Source organism: Staurois parvus, unplaced genomic scaffold, assembly GCF_062004578.1.
Source record: "Staurois parvus isolate SC_StPar_1 unplaced genomic scaffold, SC_StPar_1.0 ptg000004l, whole genome shotgun sequence".
Classification (NCBI taxonomy): Eukaryota; Metazoa; Chordata; class Amphibia; order Anura; family Ranidae; genus Staurois; species Staurois parvus.
This window is the reverse complement of record NW_028317800.1, coordinates 3,048,824-3,064,933: the sequence shown is the minus strand read 5'-3', so window position 1 is coordinate 3,064,933 and position 16,110 is coordinate 3,048,824. Positions and strand designations below refer to the sequence as shown.

Genomic DNA, 16,110 nt, shown 5'->3' with positions numbered 1-16,110 from the left:
GAGGTTCTCACCACAGGACATTCCGGCTGTGGAGAACCATCTTGCTGCCCTGCGTTCTTCATGGGGGCAGATCCAGAGGGCCTTGAGGGACTCAGCTCAGCGCCAGAAGTTCCAGGCTGATCGCAGACGGTTGCCCGCTCCTTCATACCAGGTCGGCGATCGGGTGTGGTTGTCTACTCGCAACCTCAATCTTCGGGTGCCCACACCCAAACTAGCTCCCCGTTTTGTCGGTCCTTTCCGCATTCTCCGCAAAGTGAATCCGGTGGCCTATGCCCTTGCCCTTCCGTCTGGGATGCGGATCTCCAATATCTTTCATGTTTCCCTGTTGAAACCTCTGATCTGCAATCGCTTCACTACCTCTCTTCCTCGGCCCCGTCCTGTCCGGGTTGACGGTCATGAGGAGTATGAGGTGAGCCGGATCCTGGACTCTCGATTGGTGCGCGGTCGATTACAGTTCCTGGTTCATTGGCACGGTTATGGTCCCGAGGAGCGTTCCTAGGTTCCTTCCACGGATGTCCATGCTCCTGCCCTCCTCCGCGCTTTTCATACCCGCTTTCCTCAGAAACCTTTTGTTGAGCCGCGGAGGGGGAGGGGCCCTTGAGGAGGAGGTACTGTCAAGGTCCTACCTTTTCCTGAGGTTATGTTACTCCATGTGCTGGCGTCCATCTTGGATTCTGCTGTGCATGATGGGAATCCTTTTATGCCTTCAGGTTTCTGTGGTCCATCCCCGAGAGGGGTGTGGCTGATGACATATAAGCCTGTGGCCCGCACATGCTCTTTGCACTTGTGTCTTGTGTCTTTGTGTTGCTATTACTCTGTTCTGACTCTCGTGACTCTCCTGGTATCTGATTCGGCTTGTGACTTGACTATTCTTTGTATTCTCCTTTGATCTGACCCTCTGTTGCTGAACCCGGCTCGTGACCTGTGATTCTCGTCTGCTGTCCTGTACTGTTTTGTCCTGTTGTTGTTGACCCCGGCTTGTCTGACTACTCTTTTGTCTCTTCCACCAGCTACACGCCATTGGCGGCGGCCATTACCGCAGCTGAGGTGTCTCGGGGGCCGCGACCTGGTTCCTGGCTGCGTCAAGTCCATCCCCACCATCAGGGGCCCTGGTGAAGGGCAGCCTGGGACTTAGACTCCGCGCCCTGAGGGACTTCGGTCTGTGGGTGGTAATTGTCGTCAGCAGCCAGTGCGTTACATTGTTAGGCCTGCCTGTCCGTTCCTCAGCTCCTGCCCTGACATTTTAGTTCTGCTTTAACTAAGCTTCATGCTCCAGAAAACTGGTGAAGGAGACTGTCTGGAGTGGCATACCCCACATTAATCAGACCTGTTTTAGGTCTATCTGCATCACCTACACCAGGTTCTATTTCCAAGTGCCCTTTTGTTAGTTAGGAGCAGCATCTGCTTCATTTTCAAATTAGAACAGTGGTGCCCCACTCTGTGTTAATTCCCTCCATTCCCTCTCAATTTTATCTGCTACAGCTTTGACTAATTACAGTTGCAAGAAAAAGTATGTGAACCCCTTGGGATTACGTGGAGTTTTGCATGAATTGGGCATAAAATGTGCTCTGAACGTCATCTAAGTCACAACAATAGAACACAGTCTGCTGAACATAATACTACACAAACATAAGATGTTGCCATGGTTTAATTGCACATAACATGTAAACATTCACAGTGCAGGGAGGAAAAAGTATGTGAACCTTTGGACTTAATAAATGGTTGACCCTCCTTTGGCAGCAATAACCTCAACCAAACGTTTCCTGTAGTTGCAGATCAGACCTGCACAATGATCTGGAGTAATTTTGGACCACTCCTCTTCACAAAACTGTTTCAGTGTAGCAATATTCTTGGGATGTCTGGTGTGAATCGCTCTCTTAAGGTCATACCACAGCATTTCAATCGGGTTGAGGTCAGGACTCTGACTGGGCCACTCCAGAAGGCATATTCTGTGCTGTTGCAGCCATTGTTTTGTTGAATTACTTGTATGCTTTGGGTCATTGTCCTGTTGCATCACCCATCCTCTGCGGAGCTTCAGTTGGCGGACAGATGGTCGTACGTTTTCCTGAAAAATGTCTTGATAAACTCTGGAATTCATTTTCCCATCAATGACAACAATCCGTCCAGGCCCTGAGGCAGCAAAGCAGCCCCAAACCATGATGCTCCCTCCGCCATGTTTTACAGTGGGGATGAGGTTTTGATGTTGGTGTGCTGTGCCTTTTTTTCTCCACGCATAGTGTTGTGTGTTCTTCCCAAACAACTCAATCTTGGTTTCATCTATCCACAGTATATTTTGCCAGTAGTGCTGTGGAACATCCAGGTGCTCTTTTGCAAACTTCAAACGTGCTGCAATATTCTTTTTGGACAGCAATGGCTTCCTGCGTGGTGTCCTCCCATGTACTCCATTCTTGTTTAATGTTTTCCTTATTGTAGATGTGTCAACAAAAATGTTAGCATGTGCCAGAGATTTCTGTAGGTCTTTAGCTGACGCTCTGGGATTCTTCTTTACCTCATGCAGCATTCTGCGCTGTGCTCTTGCAGTCATTTTTACAGGACGACCACGCCTAGGGAGAGTAGCAACAGTGCTAAACTTTCTCCATTTGTAGACAGTCTGTCTTACCGTGGACACATGAACATCAAGGCTTTTGGGGATACTTTTGTAACCCTTTCCAGCTTCATGCAAGTCAACAATTCTTGATCGTAGGTCTTCTGAGAGCTCTTTTCTGCGAGGCATGGTTCACATCAGACAGTGCTTCTTGAAACCAGTAAACCCAAAACAGGTGTGTGTTTTTTAAGGGCAGGACAGCTGTCAGCAACACATCCAATATCATCACACTGATTGGAGTCAAGGTTGGCTCAGTCCTGGCTACAATTAACTCGGGGAGAAGTCATTAAGCTAGGGCCTCACATACTTTTTCCTCCCTGCACTATGAATGTTTACGTGTTATGTGCAATTAAACCATGGCAACATCTAATGTTTGTGTAGTATTATGTTCAGCAGACTGTGTTCTTCTATTGTTGTGACTTAGATGGCGTTCAGAGCACATTTTATGCCCAATTCATGCAAAACTCCACGTAATCCCAAGGGGTTCACATACTTTTTCTTGCAACTGTATGTTGCACTCCCTGTTATAATGTTATTAATTTGTCATAAATTGCACATTATTGCCCTAATAACCAAAAACATTTACTTTTACCACTATATAAACAGTATTTATGTTATGGTAATATTTACTTTAATTCCAAAGACAATGTGTTCTACCTATTGATGTTACCAGCTGAAAGAGAACATCATTAAGTGTTCATCCTACTTCTGACAGGACACCTGTTAACTGGAAGTGACGGAATTCCTGGCACTGCTTCTTCACCTATTCCTCAGCCAATGGTGGAAGTCTGGAACACTACATACACTCACAAAGACATACTGCAGATATGAAAGGAATATCTTTATTAAAATTATAATGAGTTTAACACACACAAACATGTTCTTGCTATACACAATGTCATAGAATTTTACCATATAAAGGGTATCTAATGGAAATCACGTCACTGACAATATAATAATATAATGTGTTATCCTGAAGGCACACTTACTGTGCAGAGATTTTACAGCTCCCACAAGTCCCATATTACATTATTAGACAGGATTGTGACTCACACTACTTTGTTTTTTTTGGTTTACAGGACCTTTGGTGGACAAGGAGCCTGTCTGGCATGAAGGTGCGTCCACAAACATCACAAGCAACCAGTTGGCTCTGGGCACTCTGCCAGGCTGCTTCGTTTAGAGCAACAAGATCATAGGAACCTTTTGCTGAAAAAAAGGAGACAGAATATCAGTTTTCATTTTGGTCAAAGTAGGAAAACATTTTCAGGAAATACCTGTAAACTTAGTTAGCTAAGACCCAGTCATATTGCTTGTACAATATGTTCTGGTAATTGTCTATGGAATGGACAAGGGAAACAAGTTACACTGCATTCATAATGCCTTGTCCTGACATAACAGCATACAAATAAACTTTACACTGTTTACATGATTGGATGAATATTTTCCATTTAATTTTGGGGCACTGTGCTAGTGTCGTTATGTGAAAATAAATAGATTTGAAATTATGTGATAAATTATGTAGCAATTGTGCTGGATTCAACATGTTCAAACAAAACTGTTCCTTACAAAAGCATTGTGCTGTTTAGTGGTTAAAAAAAATTAGTTATTTTACATGACAATTTTATGTATGTGGTATGCCCACAGTCCTCTATGGAAAGCACAGGATCACTAAATCACAATTTCAATTGTTTTCTATCCGGTCCAGTTGGTTAGGATAATTGCACATCATACATTCCTCTCCTCCCCATTCAGGAAAGAGCATGAAAGCAAATATATTATAAACACAACTGTTATAACCACATTACATGCTTTACAAACAAAATGCACCCATATATATTTTATGTAAAAATATTTGAATCTGACTCTGAAAAATAAAAATCCTTCTAAATTCTTCAATATGCATTACAAGAATTTCAGCACATTTTACTGATATTTGCCTGTCTCTGTACCATATATAAAATGGCCAATAAAGTGCATTGGCCTAAAGTGGCTGAGTAAAAAACAAATGTCACAAACACCTGGAGGACCTACTCATAATTCATACATACTTGTACCAATCTCCAAAATTCTGCACAAAGCTCCAGCACTTCTTGATAGTGCCCAGCAGCCTGGTAATGATGGCTAACTGAACAGGAAACTTCCCGTGCAGTAAACCAAAGAACATTTCCAGAGATGCCATTACATGTTGTCTGTAATTTGTCCTAAAGCCTTGTACAACATGCTGGGTGAGGTAGTGGTCTAATTGCAGAAGTAGTGGAATTCTAAGAAACCCTCTCTTTAAACTAAATATTATCGGCATACCTGTAAGTGTAGCACCCTCTTAGGTTCCTAGTGTTTACTAGGTAAACTTAGTGCCTTTCAGTACATAGTGGGGGGGAGGGCAGAAGTTACAGCTTGAATATTTGAGACTTCCACCAATCCCTGGGGAGGAAGCGCCCAGTAGGTGGGGGAAGAGCCCTTAGGTAGTCTGAGTTTGAGCAGCAAGGGGACTCTGCAAGGAAGCATTCAACCAGAGCCTCAACCAGGAGGAGGCTACTGTTGGGAGGCCTTTGCCTTCCTGGGCAGATGCCAGGGAAGGAACCGGCAGGAGGAAAAGAAGGTCTCAACAAGGCTAAGCTGGGGGATCTGAAGAAGTAGAATTCCCAGTAATTCAGGGCTTCAAGAGAGTCTCATGGGAGGAAGCTGTGGGAGAGAGAGACAAGTTTTTCCTGGAGGATGAGTGAGTAAACGTCTCCCTCGCAAGTAGAGAGCCTGGTGGATATTGGACAGAGGGAACCGATTAACATATGGCATGAGTAGAACACACCGGAGATGCAAAAGTGACTGCTTAGTGCTTTTGTTCAGAATACAGAAGCACAGGCAGCATATTTTTGGGACTTGTTGCTAAAAGTGAAGTACATATTGAAGTGTGCCAGTACAGCCAAGCAGGGGTGCAATACTGATCTGGTGTTGTACAGGTACAGCTGGAAGAATACAAGTTTGTCGATTTTTATAAACACGTGGGCAAGCACAGCCAGAATGTTAGTAGTCCTCAACCTGTTCAAGTTTCCCATGCTCCCTATTCCCATCCAAGTTCATCATTCCCAATAAAACACCAAAACCCTAGACTGATTACTGAGCCTGTGGAAGAGTGTGGACACTACTGTGTGCCTGGCTGTGGATGTTGTAAAGGGGCAAATAGGTCCAATCACCAGGGACTCCTGCAGGGGTTCTCCTCCGGGAGATTCCCCCTCCCATAAAAATTACACAGCCATTGTCCATAGCAACCAGTAGCAAACAAAGAGTTGAAGGACTGTGGTACATTTATGTTGTCTAAAGCAGGAGAGGTGTCGCTGCAATACCAACTTCCCCACCAAGAAAAGCTTAAGGAATGTGTTTCCCTCTAAAAGTTCAAAACAGCCATCTCTAGTAGCAACCAAGTGCAAAACAGGGCTCTGGAAAGTAACAGTTCAGTTCAGCAATTCTGGGAATTGAAAGAAAAAGAGTCGCTGCAAATAAACAGGGTACTGAAGGACTGCAGTGCACACACAGCAATCAGAACAGAATAGAGACTGTGACAGGAGATTTTTCAGCCCCACAAGCTCAGAAATAACACCTTTTATTCCAGAACTACAGCCAGTGGGCTTTTCAGCTTTACAGCACAGAAAGAGTTAACAGGGGCATGGGAAAATCCTGCTGTACAGAGGAGACTGGCTCCAATGTGTCACAGGCCCTAGAAGAGACACTACACCCAACACGTGTGTAAAAGGAGCAAGATGGCAGCATATGTGCGGGCTGTCAGTTATAATGCTGCAATAGCTGATTTGCAAGACCATGTCCCGGAGGATCAGGAGCAAATGGTGGACATTGGAGTTCGGCTAGCTCACCGAGGAGGATTTACTGTGGACATCATCGCAGGAGTGAAGAGATTGGACCTGTGTGTGCAGAATGCAGAATACCCATGGCTGCAGACAAAGCGTGGGTAAAGTGTGGGCACTGTGGGGAGCAGATGATGAAGTTAACAGTGAGCAGCCTACCACCCATAACCTATACTGTGGATCTGCATACAGGACTGTGCACTTAAGTGACAGAGAAATCCCGGTCGGCCAGAGGGTCGCAGGAGGAACACAGCCAAGTTGGAGCCGTGTCACAGGCAAACAAAAGCTGGGGAATATGGGAGTTCACTTGCAATCAGCCAAGGCAAGCAGGAGACATCTGTCGGATCCATTCCAGCAGAGCCACTGATGCAGACCAGTGACCCTACCATGCCACAGCAGGAAGGAGCTGTGGGTAAGCCAGTTGCCACTGTCCACTCTATCACTCCCACTCGGAAGGAGCCAGAGTCTGAGGAGTCATCGGGTGAGCTGATTGGGAGTGATAGCGGAGGGGCAATAGACCTGGGGTCCCCAAGAATCGGGATATTTTTCCTTGGCCCATGAGGACAGGGCCTCTTTTTTTTAGGGGGGGGGGAGTGTAGCACCCTTTTAGGTTGCTAGCGTTTAATATAGATTTAGTTGGCTCCTCTGTAGGCAGAGGAGCAGTGGTTGATTGATTAAGGCTGCTCAGGTTTTCACTTTTCAGTACATATTGGGTGGGAGGGCAGAATTTGAAGCTTGAATATTTATGGGACTTCCACCAAATTGTGCCTGGTTGTGACTGGAAAAGTATTAAATTTACATTACAAATAAAATTTTACATCGACTAGTACTAGCAGGACATTTAAAATTAATAACTTTATATCATGCCATAACAAATATGTCGTGTATCTTTTGCAATGTCCGTGCAAAAAACAGTACATTGGGCGCACCATCAGAAAACTTAAGGACAGACTTCGTGAACATGTTAGCAACATTAAGAAGGGCTTTAAAGACCATTCTTTATCATTACACTACAGGACCCATCATAATAGGGACCCATCTTCATTACAGTTTGTAGGTATTGATACAGTACAAGCCCACTGGAGAGGCATAAATAAAAAAAGAGCAGTCTCGCAAATGGAAACGAAATGGATATTCCAGATGGACTGTATGCGCCCCAAGGGACTTAATATAGAATTGGATATCAATAGTTTTATTGATAACAGCTAATTGGGACTATTTAGATATCCTTCTATATGTATATTTCTTTATGAATTCTTTGCCATTGATCCTAATATGTATTTTATTTTATTAAAATTATGAGGGTTTCCGTTTGCCATTATGACGATATATTCTTGACATTTAGGTGATTTTTAATATTTTATTAAATATTTTATTATTTTAATATTTTGCATGCACTAATGACATATAGGTCTATAGGTGTACGTTATATTTTATAGCTGTACTAATTATATATATTGTTGATTCAATTATTACTGGTTTTAGATATGATTTTTATACATAAGGGTATTTATGATGTACTTATACTTATGTGTGGCAGGTTGTATATATTTGCCAATATTTATGTATGCATGACCACCAGGTTTTTACATGAATTTTAATTTTATTTTAATTTAATTGTATTTTTACGTAAATATATTTTTTATTCATATATGGGATCTATATATTACATTACTGTTGTCATGATAAATATGAGCTATATAATATGATTCTTGATCCATTAATTAAGATCCATCTTTGTCTTTGCCCACAGTTATATTACCTGGGTTGGATTCCACACAGGTGATCTATAATCTATGGATTGAATCATCCCTGGTGTTCATAGTATTTGACTGAATCATCCCTGGTGCTCACAGCATTTATTTCTGCCGTTTGTTTCTGTGCACCGGATGACTGGGCGTTTGCGCATGCGCCATCGGGTCGGGCTACAATAAAATGGAGCCCGTCGCGCGGACATCCAGCATAGGGAAGATGGCGCATGTCGTATCGCGCATGCGCCATCGTCCGTATTTAAACACTGTCATTTGCGTCCACCACTGTAAGCTGCACCCCTATGAGTACGAGCCTTCGCTCGAAACGCGTCAAGAAAAGCTACAGCAGGTTGGACGCCTCACCGCCGGCGCCACGAGGGGCCCCAGCGGCCATCTTTGATTTGCATCTGGGTCAGTACTATTTTTGTATGTTGGATTTTCTGCTATCCTGTGCCTATAATAAAGATACCCAAGGATATTACACTATGTGGCCCTTTCTATTTATTTGAGTTCTGGTGAGAACCGGCCAAATCCACAGAAAAGCTGCATCTATCCGGGTACCAGGCCATGAGGGATATGCTGACCTGATCTGACCAGACCAGGATGATGGCACAGGAGGTCCAGTGATATTTACACAAATGCGCATAAAGATTGCGTATCTGGTGAGTGCGCAGTCTTTATATTTTATCACCTGACGGTCCCTAGCATTGGACGTCTGAAGATCATCCTGGATCTTAAGAGCACTCCTCCATTGGACTGTTTCACTTCCCTCACTCCATAGCCACCATTCAGTGGCGATATTAACACACAGTCACTATTATTGTGTATTATCGGTGTTTATTCATTACTATTTTGCTAAGTTATATAGCGCTGCACCCCCCCTTTTTTACATTTATGTCATTGAAGGTTTGATACGGTGCCTTTTTTGGTGTACAGCCGCTGCTTATTATATATTCACATAAGCGCTCACTTATCTTTTGCTTTTCTACATTACAAAATGGTTTGTGTATCAGTGATATCATCCTAACTTTGTATTGACACCAAAATGTTCAATACATCATTAAAAAGGTGTGATATTTATATTTCTTAGGTGCCCAATCAGGGGCCACCGATAGGGGGGAACCTCTGGGCCTCCTGTAGGGGGCCCGGGGAGAGAGGTGGATCAGTGTGGTGTTGCAATTACTGGAAGGTTGCCCTCTGTGTGTCTCTCCCGCTAGGTGCCACGAGAAAACAGGGATGTGTCAGGACTGAGAGCGGGCCCCTTCCTTGGGCTGTCTTAACGCACAGGCACCTCTGGGAACTACCCAGGGGTCCTAAGTGCATTGGGGGGCCTTGCAGTTTTTTGACAACAGTTCCTCCTCTTTCAGTACAGGTCAGTTCAGCTGTCTGTGCCTATCCTCTCCAGCTGTCTTCATTGTTCTCTCTCTCCAGCATCTTCTGCCCCACCTCAGCCACTATCTTGTCCTGCTCTTCACATTGCCTCTCTCTCTCAGACCTAATCCTAGCCCAGCAGTCCTGCTAATTTACAGTCTCATCCCCCAAACAGCTGGAATTCTCTTCCTGGAGTCCCTCCAGTTCATTCCCCCTCCCTCCTCATCTGCTTCTTCTCTGGAGGCACTTCACCTTCACACAGATTTGTGTCCCCCATACACAAACACTGCAAATGACTGGAATCCCCCTCCCTGCACACTGCCCAGCACTGTCTCTGTGCTATTATTATACAGGATTTATATAGCAGAAAAAGTTTGAACAGCCCTTTACAACATGTACTATGCAATGGAGATCACTCCCTCTTCCCCAGCCAGCCCATTTGCTTTAATTATACTTCCTCACCAGCCAGCAGCATTCCCTATGTCCATCCCCGACCATCCCTCTCCAGTCCCCTTGACCTCCATCTATTTACCTCTCCTCCCCCTTCCCTCATGCCAACACAAATCCTCATCTTTTAGTCCTATACAGACCAGGATCTCCCAGTTTCACTCTAGTCTTCTCTATTTATCTCTCATCTGCTACCCACCCCCCTTTATCTCCGCTCCTCCTTCTGCCGTACCCCATGGTTCCCAGCCCCATCTTCCCCCCCCATTTTTTGCAGGGGCTAAGGAAGAACCCCAAGACAAAGCATTTTACAACTGCCGTTGCTTACGCGGGCAGAATTTCTGTGTATTTTTTGTGAAAATATTGAGTTGATTTTTTGGGGGGGGGGGGGGGGGCTGTCAGGTATGCTGTACGGGGCCCAGTGATTTCTAACAACAGCCATGTGCCCAAGTATAATTAAAGGATAAGTTTACCTTTCTCAACACATGGCATATTACACATGTTCAACATCTACCACCTTACTCCCCTATCCACCCCCTCCTTACGACAGCAGGTAGTGGATCTTCTCCCAGCACCTTTTGACACAATTTGAAAACAGTGCGGCTATGCCGCGCTCTGCACACATGGCCACGTCGTTCATTCACAGAGTTGGGTGAAATCATAGCAACTGTGTTTTGGAGTCTGAGAAATATTTGTTCTGTGGCCAAGTCATACAACAGAGAGGAAAGAGAAAATAGAGCTATTCTCACAACAACACTTCACCTTTCAGCTTCCTTTATCCGAGACATACTGGTAAACATGAAATCTGAATAGCTTCTAATGTTTGGAAATCATCCTTAAGCTGTCAGTGCAAATCAGTAGGCTGCTTTATAAAAATTGGAGCAGATGTGGAGCCATAGCTCTGGACCTTTCTGATCTCAAAATTCCAAAAAGAGTATTAAATAAGCAAGTCCACTGTAGGTTTATTGTCCAGATAAAGACACTTTAAGTAGAACTACGGCTTCCCCCCAAAAATGTGTTGCAGCATTTATTGTAAGAACATCTACACTTACTACTTTCCTATAGTCCCCCTGTAAAGTCTCACAAATACCTGTTGATCCTGCCAATTATATCTACCTAATGCAGCTTCATGTGATGGGGGTGACCCTGCTGCACTGTTCCTGAATTCAAAGCAGCATTATCTCTAATATAGGCTGTGCCTCCCTGCATGGCAGTGGGATAAGATAATGTGGTAGGGGGTGTACCTATCAGTATTGTCACTGCTGATTCATGACCCTGCAGCTGTTCAATCAGCAACTGGCAACACCTAGCCCCATCCACTGCTTTCTGGATCAACAAAACTGACTGTGCTGCTGAAACTCTCCCACTGTGAACTGCAGTATCTAGGTATCCTATTGATGTAGGACTAGGCTAACTCAAGGGAGGTAAAATAGGTTTTTTCTTTAACCTCCCTGGCGGTATTCCCGAGTGTAGCTCGGGGTAACATTTCAGTACCAAAAGCGGTAACCCCGAGCTACACTCGGGCTTACCCTGAGGCACTGCTCCGGCAAGTGTTCTTCACTTACCTTACCCTGCGCTCCCACGATGTGTCCCCTGAAGCGTCCCCGGCCATCTCCTCCGGCCGATGCCGGCATCCGGCTTCTGTGTCCTGTCCCTGTGACGTCGGGACGTACGGGCGCCGCCGCCGCCGCCGGGAAATTTAAAAATTTTAAAAAATGTCATTTTTTTTTTTTTACATTTTACCTAGTAAAACATTGCTGTCTCAACCAATTTCACATACATATTGTCCCTAGTGCTTTGTCCTGCGCCCTGCCTGCATTTTGTCTGTTCTTTCTGCCTGGAAACTGAGAAATGTCCATGGCGTCCAAAAAGTGTCCCTTTAGGTCAAAAGCGGTTTAGATCAGCTAGAGAACAGCGATAGTAAATCAGAACCACTTGCAGAATTGAGTGATAATGATTCGTGGGGGAAATTCGTCATCAGACACTGAAAACGATTTTGCGACTGAGCTCAGCAATGTGCGAACTTGGCGCTCTATTTCACATTTCAGTGTTTTTGGTTTGATTATATTATTGAATTAAATTTTTTATTATTTTTATATTATTTTTATGAATATTTATTAAATTATAATTTATGATTTTGTGTTTAAAATTTTATCATACCCGGGATGTTTACTAGACTCTTGTTCGGACAGATTTCAGTGAGTTTTTCCTAAAAATTACAGCCTACAATAAAAAAAATACATATTTCCATGCAAAAAAATGGTACCGCTTTCAGCACCAAAAATCTGAAATAATCATACCGCCAGGGAGGTTAATTTAATTTTTAATTTGCGCTGGGAACAAAGGATAGCCAGAGAAACGGGCTGCGGGGGAGACACCGCAGGATCGAGGGACAGTTTTTGTAGCTGCTGACTTATTTTTGTACATTTTCACTGGAAATCCACTTTAAGTACCTTTTATCTGGTGAATGAACTTCCCATTGAGCAGCAGGCACTTCAACCTATTTGTGAAGCTGGCCATAGACAGGTAAATTTTCATTCAAAAAATCTTGGGAAAAGAAGGTTTGTTAATTTTTTTCACTCATTAGTGGGTCAAATTGATGTTTGTTTTAGACCGTAGTGATGAAAAAATTCAAAGGAGCAGCTTAAAAATGTTTTCTTGAATTAATGAATTTCTAACAGTGTATGTGGTTTTTGTTTGGTAAAGTCCATCCATTCCAAAATCAAATGTTAAAAGCAAAATAAATATTTAGAATGACAAATAAATGTTTTGAAATTTTTCGAACAAATTTTTAGTCTGAAATTCTATCCATGGCCAGCCTTATTTTGGGAGCCCGGTTTTAAACCTGCTTCCCTAAAGCAACCCTTTAATCCCCACAGACCAATGGGAGCCTTCTTTTTACATTCAAACTTGAAATGAACCTGTGCTTTGACCATGCTGAGAACAGCAGGAGATCCAGTTCACTGCCCCTCCCCTTCTCCAGCAGCACATACAGTAGCTACCATTCTATTACTTCCCTACTACTCTGTTCAGCCAACAAAGGCAAAGAAAAACAGCCTTATGCAAGTCCCTGAAGTTGGCGTTTATACAGGGCTGAGAACTAACCCAATATGACAATGCCAGGCCAAATACTATTACCAGTATGGTCACATGAAGTGGTCACATGCATCTTCATACCCAAAGATACCTGGTGTTTTCTCCATTCTTGCAGCTGAAAGTCCATATTTATTCATTTATGGAAAAAATTATTCCTGCATATTTTGTTTGTGTACTTCATGTAACTCAGTCTCTTGTTTACAAAGAATAGAATGGCCATTTGTAATACATTTCCACGGTGAAGTGTTTTCTGTTTTGCTAATAATCTTTTCCTGGCATGGCACAGAATTAAATGTTATACCAATTTGAATGATTTTACATTTTCAAAGTCAGAACAACAGACATTATGATTTCAGCTAAGATCGGTGCATTTTTCACATATTACACTGTCTCTGTTGTTGGCAGATCTAGGATGTCTACTCTGCCCAGTTTTAATGTGATGCATATCCCACAGCATATCCTGTTAGAACAAGCAGTGTAGCATAGGATCTGTTAGGAACATACTTTTACTTTGGGCACCAAATATTTCATGTGTTTTTCATATTTTGTGAGTTTGGAGACAGACAATATTGTGCAACCTATTAATAATGGGGGTGTAATCTGTTTTCAATCAAACCCTATCTTCTTTCATACCTTATTCTTTTATTTCTCTTTATCAGTTTTTCCATCTATACCAATTTTTATTTGTATCTCACTTATACATAGATATTATACAATACATTTTTTAAACAGAACTCCAGTCAAGCATCTAATTTCAGAGGTGAAATAAAAATATGCCTGCCAAAGGGTTTGTATTTTTCTCTATCCAGTTCTGAGAATAACTTGAGCCTTGATAGACAGCACAGTCAGCCTAATAACCTAACCTTTGTCTGTTGTAGTTAAAGTAACTAATATTAAAGTTGAATAAAAAAAAATATTAACTCTCTCTTCAACCTTTTCTAGCAGTTCCCACCAACGCTGTAGGCTCCTCTCCCCTCCTTTAGATGCCTTCTCTAGCATTCCGGGTACTAAGGAGACACCTGTGCATTCTTGCTCCTGTCAAGTCCCGTGCTCAGCTGTGTGTGTCCATAGACATCTCACAGGAATGTGACTGATTACAGCGGGAGCCTATGACTTTGCTGCCCTTGGTTTCTCCAGCTGTGACACCAGGAAGTGTGGAGTGCGATGCTGAAGCATTAAGGAGGGGGGATAACAATTAGTGGGGTGCTTTCTATGGTAAAGAACACATTAAGTTAAAAGCTTTTAAACTTTGGTACTACTTTAAGGAACATTTATAAGGCTTCTGTATGACAGTTTAAATAAGTTCCATATCCAGTTACTATGGGATGCACAAGCCTCATTAAATAAATAGCTTCTTTTACCTTCCCTGAATGAACTAAATCCACCTTTATTTGTGTCTCACATGCTCTCCATCCCAGAAACTGCATTTTACAGGACAAGGATTTCAGCAACAGATCCAGCCCTGCTAGCAGTCAGGATTGAGTGTGGCCAGGTATTGACTGACAAGCTCTGAATTTAGTTGCAGTACAGCATTGTTGTGACACCATCATAGGAAGCTGTATTATGTTCACCTCACTGGCACGTTCAACAGTTATTTGTGGGGCTTTGGAGGGGGACTAAGAGAAAACTTTAACTGCTGATGCACATGTACAGTCATGGCCAAAAATATTGGCAGCCCTGCATTTCTAATAACAAGGCACAACTTTGCCTAGAAAATTGTTGCAATTACAAATGTTTAGGCATTCTCATGTTCATTTCTTTTGTTTGTGTTGGTATGACACAAAAAAAGTGGAGAAATAAAAAGCTAAATCTGACACATTCCATACAAAACTGAAAATTGACTGGACAAAATTATTGGCATCCTTAATTTAAAATTTGTAGCATACCCCTTGGACAAAATAACTGAAATCAATGTCTTCCTTTAACCATCAATGAGTTTCTTACACCTCTCTACTGGAATTTTGGACCACTCTTCTTTCGCCAACTGCTCCAGGTCTCTTAAATTGGAAGGCTTCCTTTTCCCAATTGCTGTTTTAAGATCTCTCCACAGGTGCTCTATGGGACTGAGATCTGGACTCATTGCTGGCCAGTTCAGTACTCTCCAGTGCTTTGTCTGAAATAATTTCTGGGTCACTGGGCCCTACATTGCACCCAAGAATTCTTTAGTAATCTTCAGATTTTATACCACCATGCACGCGGTCAAGACATCCAGTGCCTGAAGCAGCAAAGTAACCCCAAAACATCAGTGAGCTTCCACCATGTTTGACTATAGGGACTGTGTTCTTTTGTTCAAAGACCTAATTGCTTTTCTGAAAACATTAAACAGTAGAATGATAGGCTTTATCAAAAAGCTGTAATTTTATTTTGTTTTGTTTCATTCTTTCAAAAGAATTTTGGCTTCCTCAGGTAAGTTTTCTGTATCAGCAGTGGGGTCCTCCTGGTTCTCCTACCATAGTGTCTGTTTTCATTCAGATGGTGACGTATAGCTGACACAGTTGTACTCTGCCTGAAGGTCAGCTTGACTTTGTCTGGAAGTTGATCTTGGTTCTTTATCCACCATTTGAACAATCCTTCATTGCAATCTTTGATCAATTTTTCTCTTTCATCCAAGTCCAGGGAGATCAGCTACAGTGCCATGGGCTGTAAACTTCTTAACAATGTTGTGCACAGTGGACACAGGAACATTAAGATCTCTGGAGATGGACTTGTAACCTTGAGGTTGTCCATGCTTTTCCACAATTTTTGTTCTCAAATCTTAAGACAATTCTTTGCTGCTCTTTCTTCTCTCCATGCTCCATGTGGCACACAGAGACCCGCAACAGAAAGGTTGAGTTAATTTTTCACCATTTTAACTGGTTGCCAGTGTGATTTCTACATTGTCAGCACCTGTTAATTGATACAGGTGAGTTTTATTATACATTACAGGAGCATCACAAACTTGGAATGAAATTATTTCTTACAGTTTTGAGAAGGTGCTTATAATTTT

The 16,110-nt window shown here is 42.8% G+C and overlaps 2 protein-coding genes across 3 annotated transcripts in view; one reads left to right on the top strand and one right to left on the bottom strand.

Moving 5' to 3' along the window:
* LOC149474438 (uncharacterized) overlaps positions 1–4,034 on the top strand; it is a 174,563-nt gene extending 170,529 nt beyond the window's left edge. Inside the window, exon 5 of the transcript XR_016312297.1 lies at positions 3,685–4,034. The gene's annotated coding sequence lies outside the window, so the exon portion shown is untranslated. The remainder of the gene's footprint in view (positions 1–3,684) is intronic.
* The window catches only part of LOC149474437 (zinc finger protein 474-like), a 62,350-nt gene continuing 49,665 nt past the window's right edge, over positions 3,426–16,110 (bottom strand). For both annotated transcript variants that reach the window (XM_089673911.1, XM_089673950.1), the window contains one exon: positions 3,426–3,811. In XM_089673911.1, coding sequence (XP_089530037.1) covers positions 3,660–3,811 — 152 coding nt within the window. In that variant the 3' untranslated portion in view covers positions 3,426–3,659. The remainder of the gene's footprint in view (positions 3,812–16,110) is intronic.